Source organism: Rhinopithecus bieti, unplaced genomic scaffold (genome assembly GCF_001698545.2).
Source record: "Rhinopithecus bieti isolate Rb0 unplaced genomic scaffold, ASM169854v2 scaffold_425, whole genome shotgun sequence".
In the NCBI taxonomy this organism is placed as follows: Eukaryota; Metazoa; Chordata; class Mammalia; order Primates; family Cercopithecidae; genus Rhinopithecus; species Rhinopithecus bieti.
The window spans coordinates 2,442,981-2,459,975 of NW_016803361.1; the positions used below are offsets into that span (position 1 = coordinate 2,442,981).

General features: G+C 53.5%; 2 protein-coding genes across 12 annotated transcripts in view; both read right to left on the bottom strand.

The window, feature by feature from the left end:
• PYROXD2 (pyridine nucleotide-disulphide oxidoreductase domain 2) overlaps positions 1–1,042 on the bottom strand; it is a 32,773-nt gene extending 31,731 nt beyond the window's left edge. For all 7 annotated transcript variants that reach the window (XR_001887064.1, XR_001887062.1, XM_017880475.1 and 4 more), the window contains exon 1: positions 154–1,042. Coding sequence is in view for 3 of the 7 variants with exons in the window: in XM_017880475.1 (XP_017735964.1) it covers positions 154–469 (316 nt within the window). In the remaining 4 variants the exon portion in view is untranslated. The remainder of the gene's footprint in view (positions 1–153) is intronic.
• Positions 1,043–2,143: 1,101 nt separating this feature from the next.
• Positions 2,144–16,995, bottom strand: part of HPS1 (HPS1 biogenesis of lysosomal organelles complex 3 subunit 1) — a 31,148-nt gene continuing 16,296 nt past the window's right edge. For 4 of the 5 annotated variants that reach the window (XM_017880454.1, XM_017880438.1, XM_017880445.1 and 1 more), the window contains 14 exons: positions 16,584–16,744; positions 16,015–16,114; positions 15,243–15,341; positions 15,025–15,094; positions 12,742–12,791; positions 11,344–11,511; positions 11,067–11,246; positions 9,782–9,843; positions 8,734–8,868; positions 8,584–8,649; positions 7,344–7,488; positions 5,049–5,162; positions 3,270–3,352; positions 2,144–2,821 (listed from right to left, as the gene is read on the bottom strand). In XM_017880454.1, coding sequence (XP_017735943.1) covers positions 2,659–2,821; positions 3,270–3,352; positions 5,049–5,162; positions 7,344–7,488; positions 8,584–8,649; positions 8,734–8,868; positions 9,782–9,843; positions 11,067–11,246; positions 11,344–11,511; positions 12,742–12,791; positions 15,025–15,094; positions 15,243–15,341; positions 16,015–16,114; positions 16,584–16,744 — 1,596 coding nt within the window. In that variant the 3' untranslated portion in view covers positions 2,144–2,658. The remainder of the gene's footprint in view (positions 2,822–3,269; positions 3,353–5,048; positions 5,163–7,343; positions 7,489–8,583; positions 8,650–8,733; positions 8,869–9,781; positions 9,844–11,066; positions 11,247–11,343; positions 11,512–12,741; positions 12,792–15,024; positions 15,095–15,242; positions 15,342–16,014; positions 16,115–16,583; positions 16,745–16,995) is intronic. The other variant, XM_017880442.1, reaches the window with a different exon arrangement.

Sequence of the window (16,995 nt, forward strand, 5' to 3'; positions counted from 1 at the left end):
CCATTGCAGCCCCTGCTAGTGTACAAACTTCTGGCGGGTTATGCCCAAGGAGAGAGCAGTGGGGCTTGGCAAAGCCTCCTCCTCCCCACCAAGCTCTGAGCAGGGCTGCCTTCCCGCCCCTCAGCTCTGGCCCAGCCTGCTTTACCACTTTACCTGCTCCTATCACCACCGCATCATACTCAGGCTTCAGACCTCCCCCGGCTTCTGTGTGAGCTCGTCTCCAAGCTGGGAAGGGAGAGGCAGCCACAGCCCTGCAGAGACCTCGGCCACTTGCAGGCATTTCTGCCCCAGGCTGGGCCTTGCTAGGGAGGGAGTTAGCTAGAGATTTGCTTTTGTGCTGCCCTAGGCAGGGGGTGGAGCAGGGAGGAAGCAGGAAGAGGAGGAGCTGCAGTCCCCCTCCAGCCCTCCTCCACCGTGCATTCTTGGCCACAGGCCAGCCTCCTGCTGCTGTGCAGCTGTGCTGGGCCATCAGGAGGGGGTGCCTATTAACCAGGCAGTGTCACCTCCAGGATGCAGGGGAATAATGACAAAACTGATAATTCACTGGGGTTCCCATGTCAGGCTGGTACTGTGCTGAACTCTGTAGGCAAAACTCCCCACTTTACAGATGAGGGCACTGAGGCTGCAGGGTTAGGGAGTGGTGGAGGCAGAGAGGAGCTCCAAAGGGCCCTCTCCTCCCCTGTGCGGCTCCCTTCTCAGTCAGAACTGAAATGCCTGGGATGGCAAGTGCTCATGTCAGACTCGGCGGCTCTGACTCCATGCTGAGTCTGCCAGTGCAGAGTGGTCATGTCTCTACACCCACAGGGGGCGCCCAGGGCAGCCATCTAGTGTCACCACGACCAGGGCCTTCAGACACCGCAAAGGCAGCTGTGTTTGTCGCTGAGAAGCACTGGAGTCCTCTCCTAAATGCTCAAACATACCCCTCAATGAGGGCTTAGGGGCAAGTTCACTGTCTGTAATTCTCTGGGTTCTCTTCTTTTGGCACTTTGCCCATTTTCCAAGAATCCTCAAGGATTAGAGGTCACATCTGTAAATACCTCCAGCTAAAGTTCTTTCTGACCCTCCCTTAGGCCTGCCTTGAATGAGGAGCCCCTTTGTTCTCTGCCCATTACTTAGCAGTGTTCCCTAGGAGGAGAAAGCCCCTCGGAGTGGAGCAGAGAGTTCCTGCGCTGCTCTGACATGGCCGTGTGAAGGAAACCTGCTATTGGTAACGAATCTCAGAACTGGGAGAGTATGTGGAGATGATCCTAAGAGGGGGTTCCGAGGACCCCTCCACACACCATGGACAGTTACCCCGCATGTGAGCATCTCTGCTAAGATCCGATTCAGGATGTCCACCCCTGTGTTATTTATTATATAGAAAGATCAAGGGGACTGGTTAAACTAGACGTATCACATCCAGCCACTGCTAAAAACTAAAGGGAAATAGTAGGCGACAAAAGCGGGCGTCCTGAACACTGGTGGGCTCAGAGGATTGGAGTTTTTTTCCTTTATGCTTTTCTGTATTTTCCACAATCCATGCTTTTCATTGCCATTCCATCAGATGATGATAAGGAGGAACACAGATCCAGTCACCTGAGGGGACACTTCCTCACTGCCTCCTTCTCCGGGCTTAGACCAACGTGTGGGTTCGAGCTCCCCCAACGCCTCCCCAAAGCTGTCCCCTGCAAGGGAGAGACCAGTCTGTGCGAATTTTGGCTCAAGACTGAAGACACAGAAGGCGCGGCTCCCACATGCACAGCACAGGGCCATCTGTTCCTGTGCTGCGGTAGACGCTGATTTCTGCCACGCCGCCCTCTCTGGCCCAGCACCAGCCTCCTGGCCTCAGAGGAGCAGATGCTCCCAGTCCCAGGGCTCTCAGGATCTCTTGTCCTTGGGTCCATTCTCGGACAGGAACTTCTCGGTTGGAAGAGAGGGGCTGTACTCCTTGGGTGGTGGTTCTTAATCCAGGGCGCACCGCGGAAGCTTTGAAAGACATCAAAGCCTGGGCTCCACGGCCGCCAAGCGAATCCGTATCTCTGGGCCAGGGCCAGGGGCTTGAGAACCCCAGCCCCAGGGCAGACACCAGCTGAGCGTGAAGGGGCTGGGACTTAGCAAGGGCTTATCGGCACAACAGAAGGGTCTAGAAGCATAAGCGTGTTGAGCTTCAGTGATAACAATGACCAATATTTATTGAGCACCTACTGCATTGGGTAATCCTCACACCACCCTGGGAAGGAGGTGCCATCGCTTTAAATGTGGGGAATAGAAGAAACTTTCCAGGAGATGCAGAGAGGAAGTGGCAGGGCTGGAATTCAAACCCAGGCAAAGGAGAGAGCTTGCCGGGGGGGCTTCCTCCACTCAGGGAACAGCAGAGATGGGGCTTCCTCCCCATCTCCCAGGATAAAGGCAGAAGCAGCTCTAGAAGAGGAGCTGCTGCCACTTTTGTTTTACGAAGACAAACTGGGCCCCTGGGAGGAGAGAAGGATCTGGGGCCTTGCACAGTACCCCACATGGAGGGTGGTCTAGGTGGGGTTTTAGAAACCCTGGGGCCACCCTGGGCACTCTGCCCCATCCTCAGGATGGCCACTGCAGACAGCAGGCTCTTGCCATGGGGAACAGTGGCAAGCAAGAGCAGCTGGAGGATGGGGTGCAAAGGCAGACTGCAGCCACCTTGGCCTAGAGCAGGGGGATACGGGAGGCCTCCCAGAGGCGCCGGGCCAGCTGGCCGGCCTGCTGCACCAGCAGGTCAATGGGGATGACAGACAGGTGCAGGGCCAGCAGCTCGTAGCACCTGACAGCCTCGGCTGGGCGGTTCTTGCTGTAGTAGCGCAGGAGCTTCCTGGGGAGGAAAGGGAGGACGGGATTCAGGAGCGAGGCTATTGCCCTCCTCCAGTGCCAGAGGCCTCTCTGGGCCCTCGCGAGCAAATGCCCATGTCTTCGGTCATCTCACTAGGCCCCTGCACGTGGGCCTTGACACCTGCTCCTGTTCTTCACTGACCTAACAGTGCCATCCTGGCTACCAGGCAGCAGTGGGGATGTTCTGGGCCGGGTGTAGACGTTTCCTGTGCTGCCAAGACCATGCCAGCAGGAAGGTGGTAGGAACACAGAAGTGCCCTCCACACCCATCCTCCCTCACTGCACACAGGCCCAGCTGGGAAGGTGTTCCCAGCATGGATTTCTGGGTCTGGGGTAGGGCACTGCTGAAGCAGAAGCCGCTCCCGGCAGAGGCGAGTACTTATCACCCACACGGGGGCGTCCGTCCCCAGCGGCTCCCGACGCGCCATCACCTGTAGTAGTCTCCTCCCAGCATGCCAATAGGCACCGAGTCATCGGAGAGGACGGGCACCTCGATCATCTGGAGTTTGTACCCCTGAGGAGGGAGGACAGGGAGGCAGTGGGTGTCGGGGGAGCACACGGGTCTGAGTCAGACGCACCGGGCTCGCAGCCTGGCTTGGCTCTGCCTTGTGTGCTGGGTGCTTGGGAAAATGCCTGGACCTTGGTTTTTCATCTTTGAAGTCAGAATAACAACAGTCGCCTTATGAACATTAGAGACAAAGTATACAAAGTTCCAAGGGCCGGCAGGGTAGCTCTCATTCCCATCAATACCTGGACCTGCACAGGCCACAAACACACGCTCAGGAGGGCAACCTGCAGGGCTGTCATACAGGATCTCGAAGAGCAGAGCATTCACAAAAGGCCTAAGCCTCGCTTGGAAAGAACTGGGAATTCCCAGGGTGGGATAAGGTGGGAAGGGAATTAAGATCTGCTGGACGTGCCCTGTGTGCCAGGCACAAACATGGCGATTAGCTGATACTTGTGTGGGCCACCGTGGCCTGCCATGCAGGGGGAGTGGACTCCGCAGCGTGCAGGGCTGCCCCTGTGGCACCAGCTGGGCTGTGTGGCTGACATTCAAACCTGGCCTCTCCAGCTCACAGCTCTGCCTCACTGTATCACCCCACGGGGCCACCCAAGCACACAAACTCCTGTCCTTCCCTAGAAGTGAAGGTAAAGGTCACAGGAATTTTCTAGCACTTCTGTTGCACACAAGTCCTGGGCACTTCCAGTGGCACAGAGGAAAGCTGGGAGCCTGCAGGCTGGGGGAACAGAGCTTGGGCTCCGGCTTCCTCACTTAACAACCTCGGTGGCCCTGGCCATGGCGTCTGAGCTCTAGATCGTCGTGTCTCCATCCGTACAATGGGGTCAGGGATCCCTGCCCTAGCCACTGCACAAGGCTGTGAGGGATGACTGAGAGAACAGCGGCGGAGGGCCCCAGTAACCACCCTGCCCTATGGAAAGGGATGGCTGTCACCCTCAGTGAACAAAGAGAATGCAGGGTGGGTGCAGGGGAAGGCACAGTAGTTCAGGGACCCAGAGACCAAGGGCTGCGAGGGAGGAGGAACGCTCCTGAGAGCTGGAACAACCATTCATGGTGACAAACGAGATGCAAATAAAAGAGAAACAGGAGGAAAGCAAAGAAAGGGAAGAGACAGAGAGGAGGGAGAGACAGGAGGAGAGGGGCAGGTGGCCACAGACAGTAAGTTCCCCTCACCGGAGCCTACTCTGCAGTAACAGTGAGGCCCAGAGGAAGCAGTGTAGGGCCAGGAGGCCAGGGCCCCGAGCCACACCACCAGTGTCTCCTTGGGTGGCCTGGCTCACTGCTTCAAGCAGGGCCTATGCTCTTGAGTTCAGGGGCCTATGCCACAGGGATGACCATGTGCCATGCTTGGCATGTGATGCTGGTGACATGGAATCACTAGCGACAAAGTGTATGATCTGAGTCACGTTTCCCACAGTGGGGCGTGTGCCTATCTGCTCACATGTGTGCCTGCATGCCACGTGGACAATGGCAAGAGTCTGCCAGACAGCTGGGCAGAGGGGTCACAAAGCAGTTAAATGCCCACGTGAAAATGTGACCTCTGAGCTCTGGGTCCCAACCTGCTGGGCTTACCAGCAACAAGAAGAGAAGATGAGACAGACAGACAACAATTCAGAAGAAACGAATCCAAGAGTTACAGAGTGGGAAGTGTGTGCGGACTGTCCTGGCCCAGGGACTCGGTCTCACCTACCATGTCATTCTCGAACCACAGGAAGTAGGAGCAGTAGAAATCCCCCTCCTGGAACAGCAGTGTGGTGTAGCCCTTCTGCAGGTACCTGCGCGCCAGCTGGATCAGAGACCAGACCTGGGGAAAAGAGGAAAGTGAGGATCACCACTCTCTCAGCGTTGGTCTGCCCAGGCAGCTCTCACCTCCGAAGGAAGGAAAGTGCGCAGACAAGAAACTCCGTGAGTGCCAGGGGCCTCTCCTAGTACCTGGGCACTGCCTTGGCCCAGAGCAGAAGGCTCAACAATAAATCATTATTGGATGGATGGACTACCCTCCAGTTAGTGTGGGGGCAAAATATATATAAAAAAGCTTTGTGTAACTTTACTATACACATAAGCCATACATTAGTGAACTGGGCTGGTGTGGTGGCTTAGGCCTATAATCCTAGCACTTTGGAGGCTGAGGTAGGTAGACTGCTTGAGCTCAGGAGTTCAAGACCATCCTGGGTAACATAGCAAAACCTCCTCTCTACAATAAACACAAAACAATTAGCCGGGTGTGGTAGCATACACCTGTAGTCCCAGCTACTTGGGGGGCTGAGGCGAGAGGATCGCTTGAGCCCAGGAGACTGAGGCTGCAGTGAGCTGTGTTTGTGCCACTGCACTCTAGCCTGGGTGACAAAGTGAGACCCTGTCTCAAAAAATAATAATATTAAAATAAATAAATTAGTGAAATGATCATTCAGGCCAGAAAACAGCCAGGGACATCATTAACACAGGAGGACAAGGTGTGGTCTCCTAAATCCATCCTAGCGCCCTTCAGGCTGGGAACTGATGGTGGTCCAGGTGAGTGACCCTGTAGGATGTTCTGAGCCAGGGGTGAAGTCCAAATCAGAGCTCACCAAGGGGTCAGATGGAAACACAGGGCCTGAGAAACCACATGCCTTAGCTGCCCTGGGAATGTCCTCCTGCCTGACGCAGGGACCGTCACCAATGCTGCCAGGGAAGTACCCCAGGGAAGGCAGTAGGGACAGTGGGCTCTCTCCCACCTCTCAGGGCTGGGAAGAGACGCGAGGAGCCCGCTCCTCCACCCTTAGCGGGAGGGACAGGCAATCTGCTCCAAACTGCATCACTGTGCAATTACTAATTAAATCTGCCATGGATTGATTATACTTTTCAGGAAAGTAACTTGACAACACCCATGAATAACCTTAAAAACATTGCTCCCATCTGACTTAGTAATTCCATTTCTAGGAATCCATATTGGGGACATAATCAGAGATGGGGACACAGATGTATGTAAGGTGTATACTGCAGAATTATTTATAACAGCAAAAGCCTAGAAATAATCTGTATGTCTAAACATCAGGGAAATGGTTCAATAAATTATGTTACATTCACATGATGGACTATTACGGAGCTGCTAAAAATCATGTCTATAAAGAATTAATGGCATGAGGAAATGCATCTGATATAATGTGAAGTGAAAACATGGTAACAAAGTTGCACATACAGAGTGATCTCAACTACAACAAACTGCACAGAAAACCAAAAAGAAAAACGTACCAAGATAACCCCGACTGTCTCCAGAATGAGGGGCAAGGATGAAGATGGTGATGACGATGCTGCCAGTAAGTACTGAATGAACTGTATCTACATTTTGTACCACGTGCTATGCTAAATATTTGACACGTATCCTCTCATGTAATCTTCATAACTCTGTGACATAAATAGCACTATTTTTTCCTTCTACGGATGAGGAAACTGACACTTGGCTAAGTACTGCCCAAAACCACATAACTAGTGGGAGATGGGGCTGGGCTTCCAATACATGCCTCTGCCACCCAACTTCCCATCTTCCCATCTTGTTTTAAACATTAGAATACACTTCACTTGCCCCCCGCCGCCCCCCCCAAAAAAAGAAAGAACACACACACACACACACACACACACACACACACACACACGTACAGTTTTTTTGGACAGTGGCAGGGGTCCTCCCCCTACCAAAAATACAACTTTGCCATGAAAACCAGTCAGTTAAATAAGGAGAATAAAAGAATTTCCAGGGAATGCTTCCCTAACAGAAATCGCCTTGTTTTAAGTTCTGATGCCCATTTGATGTACCTTGCCGTTCTCTCCATTCTAGCTCATTCAACAAATACTTGTCGAGCATTTATTTATGCCGGCACTGGCCATTGCCTCTTCCGGCCTGCTGCCCAGCACACTCTGCTAGCCCCAGGTATGTGGATCACAACAGCAGGGACTGCCCAGTATTGGCTAAGGCCCACCCATCCCCACCCTGGGCCGGAATGGTTACCTTGGTTTTGACAAAGGCAGCCAGAGGCCCCTTGCCCAACTCCGACGAGGTCTTTTCACTGCAGTTGAGGGAAGGCGCCACCATCTGCCCGGTTGTGCGGTCCACGTAGATGAAGTGCACCAAGCTTGGGAAGTCTTCTAGGTAGGTGAAGGTCTGAGTTAAGGTGCTTACCAAGCCAGGAGCTAGGGATGACCTGCCTCTGTCCTCGCCCTGGACTTCTAGCTGTGCCCAGTCATGGTGGCAGGAGGGCCAGGACTGCTTCTCTCCAGCAGCTTCCATTTCAGCCAAGCCCCCGGTATCCTTGCTTCCTCAGATCCCCACTACCTCCCAGCTCCCCAGGCCTTGAAAAGCTGTAAGATCCTCAACGCTTGCACAGTTGACATGGGCCGTTCTGGCCCTACAGGAACATGGTTTGCTCAGTTCATCGTTTTCATGAGGGATGAATTTAAGTCAGACACACGTGAGGCTGGAATGTGAGCACAGCCACTTGGTTCATGAGTGAGCCTAGCTGACCGCCCAACCTATGCACCTCACTGTGACCTTGCTAAACCCTTACACTTCATCATGAGCGTTTGGAAGGCTCCCATTTGGGAGGGGAAGAGATATCCATGGAAGGGCAGCAGCTGGTGGCTAATGAGGCCCTCTGGCATCCTTTCACCTGCCACTGAGGACCTGCCTCAGGAGACTGAGGGCTGGACACTTCAGAGATGATGTGGGAAAAGCTGTTTTACATCAAGTTCCATGGAAAATCAGTATTCAGTGAAATTAGTGTTCCATAATAAAAGGGTCAAATAGTCTTAGGAATGGTTTTTGAAACAGGGATAAACATTTACTGTAGGCCTTCTCGGAGCCTTTACATGCCACTGTCCACTGTGATGGTCTAAGAAGGACATGGCCCTTTCAACCCAACCAGACCACAGGAACCCACCCCGTCTCCACCCCTTGTGGAATACCTATTACCATTTTGCCAGCTGGCAACACTGACATAAAGAGTCTTTATGGCTTTTGTGAATTAACTTTGGGACAGGAGGAATTCCTGTAATTTCAGCTTGGAATGTTCCTACAGACAAGGCACACGGGTCACTATGTCCTATTGTTTTCCTTCAGAGAGGTGGTGAGCGGCTGAGGGGTGGAAAATATATTCCCCTTCCCTGGGGCCCACAGTCCTTCTGGGAGCAGGTGTGGGGGCAGAAGACCCGAGAGGCGTGTTGGGCTGGCTGGGGCCCCGGCGTCAGGATATGACACCATGGTGATGTTCCTCCTGCTCTTCACCAGCAAGAAGTCCTTCCAGTCCATCAGCTTCTCCCTGCCGGGGGAAGCTCAGGCTGCATGGAGGAAGTACGGACCCCAGACCCTGCCCTTGCCATCCAGGGGGCCGCACCGCACTTACCGCATGAGCCTCTGCACTTGGTCCTGCAGGTGCTGAGGCAGGTGTGGGCCTCCCCTGCTGGGGGCTGTGGTCAGGAAGTTCAGCCGGTAGATGGCACAGAGCTGCCGCTTCAGCTTCCCACATGCCTGGAGCAGCCTGGGCATGAGAGAGGAGAGCATCACAGCAGAAGGGACCTAGGGGGGCCTGTCGCCCCATGTGGACCACCTCGTTCCTGCACCCAGGACAGAGAGACCTGGGGACGCCCTCGCCCCGTGTAGATCAACCCGCTCTTGTACCCAGGAGAGACAGACAGACAGACAGACCTAGGAGAGCCCCTCGCCCCACGTGGACCTCCCTTTTCCTGCACCCAGGACAGACAGACCTAGGGGAGCCCCTCGCCCCTGTGTGGACCACCCCACTCCTGTACCCAGGACAGACACAGACCTAGAAAAACCCCTCGCCCCGTGTGGACCACCGCACTCCTACACCCAGGACAGACAGACCTGGAGAACCTCTTGCCCCTGTGTGGACCACCCCATACCTGCAGGACAGACAGACAGACCTAGGGGAGCCCCTCACCCCATGTGGACCACCCCACCCCTGTACCCAGGAAAGACCTAGGAGGACCCCTCTCTCCATGTGGGCCAACTGACTCCTGCACCCAGGACGGACAGACAGACCTAGGGAGCCCCTCACTCCATGTGGACCTCCCTCTTCCTGCATCGAGGACAGACAGACCTAGGGGAGCCCCTTGCCCTGTGTGGACCACCCTACTCCTGCACCCAGGATGGACCGACCTGGGGAGCCCCTCATTCCTAGGTGGACCACCCTGCTCCTGCTCCTGGGACAGACAGATGGAAAGACCTAAGGGAGTAGCCACAGCTGATCAGGCAATAGGAAGGAGCTTCCCAGCTTCTCTACATGGTGTGCCACATATGTGGGAAGAAATCTCCTTTCTTGAAATTATTTTGATGATAAACGATGTGCAGTGGTGGAGGAGATGCGGTCTCCCAGGGAACAGTCTGCCTGGGCACATGACCCACCCCTTGTCCTAAAGCCCACCACTTACTCGGAGGAGGATCCAGGCTCACTTTTGGAGAAAGCCTTGGCCTTAAACTCCAGCCAGGTGCTCTGTAAGGAAGACAGGTGGCAGGTTTGCATCCCCACCATGTTTCCAGTGAGGTCCAGGCCAAAGGCCTTCCCAGATCAGGCTCTGAGAGGGCACAGAGCCCCCAGACAAATCTGCCCATCTGGCCAATGCAGGCTACCCTGGCAGGCCCCACCAGCCCCCTGCAGACTTCAGTGTGCCATGTTCTAGTCACTCAGCAGCATTTATTTAAAGGGCAGTTTCCAGGGGCTCACTGTCTGATGGGCGCAGACACGTACAGTAGCACCCTCACAGTGACCAGGCCAGCCCCTCGGGGTCGGTGGGCACACATAGGGCAGGGGCTGGGGTGTGCAGAGGAGGTGCTGCTGCAGGAGCTGGGAGGGCATGGGGTGGGCATGGGGTAGCCATGCAGGGGGCGGCCTCACAGGATCTCTATAAAGCTGAAGAACTTGGTGTTCTAGTGAAAGGGCTCCTTAGGATGCCCTGAGGCACTGTGGGATGCGGCACTGCCTCTGCCTCCGTGAAGAGGAACCTGGGTCTGGGGCATCATCTGCTTGCTCTGTCTCCTCCAGCCAATCCTGCAGCCTTAAGACTGACAGGCACTCCAGCCACAATGGGTCCCAGCTCCTCAAACACCCAGGCACTGCCACTGCTTAAATCCAGTGTCAACCCCCACCCACCTCACTGCTGTCCAGGCCCTGATCTGGGCTTTGTCAGAGCACGGGGTGACGGCCTCTTTCTACTGCCTGCACATTCTCGCGTGTCTCCTGGTCTCAGCTCCCCACCTGGGCCCTAAGCTTGCTACGGGTAGGGTGGGGCCATGACTTGCACATCCCCGTGTTGCCCTGTGAGCCCGGGTGCCTGGCCCCGCTGCAGGAGGAAGCCCGTGACGGGCGGATCCCTGGCCTGCACTTGCTCACTGCATCCAGGCTCTGGCTCCACTGCTCATAAGCTGCATAATCTTGGCCAAGCTAAAACTTATCTAAGCCTTAGTTTCCACACCTAAAAAAGGGGAATTATAATTCATGTTCTGCCAAACACACATAAAAAGATTCTGAAAACCTAAAAAGCAGCTAAGTTTTCGTTATCATTTCATAATAGGGAAAACAAGGATCATAGGCCTGGTGGAGGTGCAGCCTGGACAGGAACCCAGGCCTGCTGGCCTCTCAGCTGCGGTGGACCCGATGGACCCTGCTGTCAGCCCTGCCCCTTCCTCAGGTGGGGAGGACTGGAACTTGGGTCTCACCTGAATCTCCTGTGCCCCTCGATTCTTGACAAACTTGTCCATCCTCTGGCGCAGGTCTCCCACAAGGGGCTGGGAGCGCAGGGAAGCCCCGGCCTCCGGCCCTTCCTTTAGCTTCTTCTCCAGCATGGCGAAGCCATCCATCAGCTGGGACAGGACCAGGGCCAGGGGCGCGCTGGGGCTCTGAGGGAAAGGGCCGAGAGGAGAGTGAACAGGGCTGCCCCTGGGGAAGCCGTGCCAGCCCCAAGCGTCACCAGGGCAGGGTGAGGGGCTCTCCTACCCTGGTCAGGAGCACCAGGTTGATGCCCGGCCACAGGGGCAGGCAGTACATGGTGTGGGGCACTAGGGGGCAGTAGCTTTCCTTCACGTTGGCATCCAGGAAGATCCTTCTAGGGCTGGAAGGCGCAGGGCAGTGGGGAACCAGCGTTTGGAGGGTGTCCTCCGCTATCTACAGAGGAAGAAGAGTTGAAGTGAGAGGTGGGATCCCTAAGTCGGACCCACCCATTGCTGCCCTATCTGTGAACCATAAGAAATAAACATTTTTAGCTCTAAGAAACTCCGGTTTTTAAATCCCTGCACTCTGCTGAAACTGTCCTCGCAGCTCCAGTTCCGCTGTTGCCCCTCTCAGCTGCTTCTGGACCTTTCTGCCCAGATTCCGGCCTGGATGACAAGCAGGGCAGTGGGCAGGGGCAGAGGGGCTGGGTGGCGGCACAGAGAGGACAGAGAAGGCAGGGAAACACACTCGTGGATGGGGAGTGCACATTTTCAACAGATGGAGGTACTAACGTTCAACATTGTATCATTTCAATCACCCTCAGAACATCCCAACAGCCACTCAAATTGGGGAAACTGAGGCATAAAGTGACCAAATGAGCAAGGCTCCAGCCTTACAGAGGGATCTGAGTAAGAAAGCCTTTAGTTCTAAAAATTATAGAATTAAGGAAATCACGAGAGATGCCACAAAAATTCCTCTTCAGTATTATATATAACAGCAAACACTGGACACAATGATGCGATTGTCCTGGGCATTTGTTAGATAAATAACATATGCATGTGATGGACTCCCAGACAATCATTACAAACCACACTGTGAGACTGCTTAGGAAACGGAAGAATTTTAAATAAAAAAGTATAATGAAGCATGTTAGCATCCAAATCTGATTTTAAAAATACACACGTGTACATATGTCATGTGTGTGTGTGTGTGTGTGTGTGTATGTGTGGGTGTGGGTGTGTGTAAAGTCACAGGAAAAAAAGACTAGAAAGAAATACCCAAAGATGTTAATCTCATTTTGAGGACAGAATTCAGAGTAATTTTCATTCCCTTTTTTATAGTTTACTTTTGTATTTCTCAATCTTTCTGCAATAAATATACACGCTCACTTAAAAAAAATCAAAAATTCGATTGGACTTTCACTCCCAAGAACAATGGAGCTGAGGGACAGCACCTGGGGGAGGGGAGGGGCAAGTTCACCACCCCTCACAGCCTGTCCCCAGACCCTGCCTCTGCGCTGAGCTCTGGCACCAGGACAGGCACCTGTACTGACCAGGCCTGGGGTGGGCCGGAGGAGGGCTCCCATGGGTAGAGTGACCCTGGAGGCGGAACCCTCAGAGCCCCCAACACTTACTGCAGCATCTCAGATCAGCTGCAGCCCAGGCAGACACAGGAGAAACTCACCTGAAGGGCTTCCATGGGTGGGGTGCCCCCCTCCAGCCAGATGGTGCTACCTGCAGGCCACAGGTAATAACATAACGATGTAAGTATCATGAGATGTAAGCAATGGCTCAATAGCATGGGGTAGGGGGTCCAGGTGTCCCCCACAACCTCCGCCCTTGGCTGCCAGCTCCACGCAGGGGTGGTAATGTGGCTGGGCAACACCCCTTCATCCTAAGTTGGCAGGCACAAGGTGAACTTTGCAGTACCAGGGCTGAGGTGGCCTGGGCCTGGAAGAGAAGCTGACCCTCCCTTGCTCCCTAATCCCCTCCTTGTTCTGTCCCCTGTATTCCTTCAGACCTCAACCCGCCCCTCAGGAGTCAGCACACACAGTCCACCTTTGCGCACTCATTATTCAACCAGCAAGCTCTTACTGAGCGCCTACTGTGTGCTGGGAATTGAGGTGGATTTCCTTCCGAATATAGCGTGCAAAAACCTACTGAACTCACCACATATCTGAAATATTATGTCTGTAATAATACTGTTACCTCTTATATTTCATTGCAAACAACCCTCATTTATAATCATGTTCCTCTGGGGGAAGTGTGTTCCTAGTCTTAAACACCTGATTTACAAATGGATGAGTGCAACCCAAGCCATTTGTAAGTTGTTGAGTTCTGTGCATAGTGGAACAACATTATTTTTTACAGTTCTGAGGCATAAAAACCACTGTCGAGGGAGAGGGACTGGGAGGAGGACGGTGATGAATGACGAAGGGAGCGGTAAGAGGAACTTCGGAGATTACCCAGAAGCACTGCTTCTCAACAGGCCTCAGGCTCATTGGGAACTCAGAGAATCTGAAGATAGCTAGGAACCCTCACCCCAGGAACTGCACAGGCATGGACGAGTTTGCACACCGTCTCGGGGGTCCTGGGCTTCTAGCTAGTCCAAGGACCTAAAGTTAAGAGCATCTAACCCAGTAGTTGTCAACCTTGGCTACACATGACAATCATTTGAGGACCTTTACAAAATCCTGATGCCCAGGTCAACTGAGTCAGCATCTCTGGGTATAGGCTCAGCTTGAATGATTGTTAAAGATCCAAAGGTGAGTTCAATATGCAGCCGGGGGCAAAGCATGCTATAATCTAAATCTGTGCACAGTAGTGGTTTGCACCCGAGGCACGTTGGACTCACCTGGGAAAATTTCCTAGAAGTAATCACACCTGGGTCCCAGGCCCACAGACTGTAACTTAATTGGGCTGGCTGAAGCTGCCCGGTGGTTCCAATGTACCAGGGTTAGGAGCCACTGGTTAAAAGAAGCCACATAATAAATTCCTTTCAAATCCTAGTCCCCAACAGGTTTCTCCTCCTGAAACCCTGGTCTTCTTTCTTCTATCGGATGATGTGGATGGACCACAGGATCCTTTTTTTTTCCCTAAGAACTTCAGAAATAAATGTAATGCTCATTCATAGTGACCACAACAGTCTGGATTTTGGTTTATCTACTTCTCTAAGCAAGGTTGTCTATTTTTTTGTAACATTTTGAATATTTGTAGTTCTTTTTTGTTTTTTTTTTGAGACAGAGCCTTGCTCTGTCACCCAGGCTAGAGTGCAGTGGCATGATCTTGGCTCACTGCAACCTCCACCTCCCGGGTTCAAGTGATTCTTCTGCCTCAGCCTCCTGAATAGCTGGGATTACAGGCACCTGTCACCATGCCTGGCTAATTTTTGTATTTTTGGTAAACACAGGGTTTCGCCATGTGGGCCAGGCTGGTCTCGAACTTCTGACCTCATGTGATCTACCCGCCTTGGCCTCCCAAAGTGCTGGGATTACAGGTGTGAGTCAACACACCTGACCCATTTTGAATATTTATAGTTTTTTTTATTGTTTACCCACATACTTTGGAGAAACAGGTAAAGTATAAACTACAGAGGCTGAATATTTATATTTTAGAATGTATTGAAATGAGATGATTATTACTTAATTTAACTTAATTTTTAATTACAAAAAAGAAAGATGAGTCTGAGAATGCATGTTCAAAAGTTTTAAACGATGATAATCAACTTGTCATCAACAGCATTAGGGATCAGTGGAGTGGTCTTAACAGTCCTTGAGTTCAGGCTGGAGCTGGCAGGGAAGATGGGGAGTCGCAGACAGCACCCTGTGTTCTAGGAACACGGGTACCTGCACTCATGTCTTAGGAGGCGCAGGGTCCACTGAAGCCTAAGACAAACGTCCTGGGCTGCTGATTGCTACTGCTGCAGGCAGCTAGCTGTTGTTTCCTACTGCTTCCCTCCAGGCCTCACCTGAGCTCTGATCACCAGGGGAAGGAGCTGGTGTGAAGTACTCCTCAGGGAGGGAGAAGCTGTCTGTCTCCTGGAATGGAGAAGGTGGCTCAGGTTGAGAGGCTCTCCCAGCTGGCTCAACCCTGTCCCTGCTCTCCCGGGAGGGGCAGGAAAGGCCTGGTTGCCTGCAGAGGCCAATCCCCTCCTGCCCCTGACTCCACGAAGTACACAGCACACACCGTCTCTGCGGAGCTCCCCCTGGTTGGGCCTGTGGAGTGAGGGCTCCACGCCTGCTGCACGGGGATGTTCTGGCTGCTCCGGACCCTCCGTGGGGAAGGCTGTGCAGGGCAGGGGAGAAGCTGGTTAGCTCCTATCTGACCTGGCTCCCTTCACCCCTTCTGCCTCCCAGCGCTTCACAGAGAAGCCCCCACCCCTCCACCCGTTCCGGGTGCAGTCCTGGGTGTGCGGTCCTCAGACTTCCCAGGGATTTGATTCTAGGCAGTCTGTTCTGTGGAAATTCCAGAAATTCCAACACACTGGTATCCAACCCACCACTACCCCTGGTGATGAGGTCAACAGCGATGATGGTGGCCAACACTCACTGAGCATTCACTATGCCCCAGGCGGTGCTGGGTTCCGTGGGAACCCCGCCTTTTGTCCCTCCAAACACCCCTGAGAGGTAGATGCTTTGTTATTCCCATTGCACAGATAAGGGCATTGAGGCTCTGGGGATGCAAGTATGAGCTCAGCTCACACAGCCAGGTGGTGAAGCTGGGTTTCAAGCCATGGCTGACTTGAAAAATCTGCACTTTGAACCCACTGGACCATGTGCACTCCAGAATTCCCCTTACATCTGAAAGCAGTGGGAAAGAAGTCACGCCCAACCACACACCCAGAATTGTGACTTAGACAACATGGAGTCCCCAGGGGGAGCCCGCCCACCACTTTCCAGGCAGGTTTTCTGAACCACTTCCCCAAGGCCTCCCTCTGCCCAGAGAGCTGCCCTGAGACCTGAGTGTCATCCTCCACTGTGCTCTCGCTGGGGTAGAGGTCCTGAACCAGGAGGATGAGGACGAGCAGGTCGGCCGGGCGCAGGGAGCTGGCACTGTGGCTGCAGACATAGGAGCACAGCCACCCATCAGCACATGCCCAGCAGGAGATGGGGCAGGCAGGTTAAAGGAGTGTAGAGCCTGGCCCCTGCCCTCAAGGAGCAATGTACTTAATCCTTTCTGGAGACGGGCAAGGCACAAACACAATTAATTAACTCATCAAATTTTAAAGTAAAACTTGGTTGTATAGAACAAAGAAAAGAAAATGATTTAGCAGTGGGAAAGCACCAGGGACTAAGAACAACACAAACGGAAGTTCTAGATTGGGACTATAAGACAGTGTTCCAGGAAGGAATGATACAGAGAAATGAGTGAGCTGAAAAGGGTTGAAGAATCAAATCTGGGAAGGTTTCAGGCTTCATGGAGGAGGTGATTCTTGGCTGGGCAGGTGGTGCTTTTCAGGCAGAGGGAATAAGGGGAGTGGGGAGGCCAGGGAGACTTTAGCCACCACACGCCGGACCTTGAGCTCACCTAGAGTAGAATGCCAGCAGCTTGGAATGCACGAGCAGGAAGGCATGCAGGGCCTCCTCGCCGCCCCGCTCTGGGCTGGTGTTGATAGCCTGGATGACGTGCCGCTCCAGTGCCTCTATGCACAGCTCACAGAGCTGGGGGTGAATCAGCCGCTCCAGGGCCTGGCCAGGGCAGGCAGGGAGAGAAAGCCATATCACCAACCACCTTGCCCCACTCCAGGCCCTGGGCTAGTGGGGACATTCACTGTCCACACTGAGCTTGGACTCTGCACCAGATACTTGGAAACAGGGGGACTAAGACCCACCAGGTCCCAGCCTTCCTGAGGCTTACCATCTGGTCACTAGACTCCAGTGGATGAGGCAAGGCAATATACAAGGAAATAAAGTTAAGTGCCATTTGTAAATAAGCACCA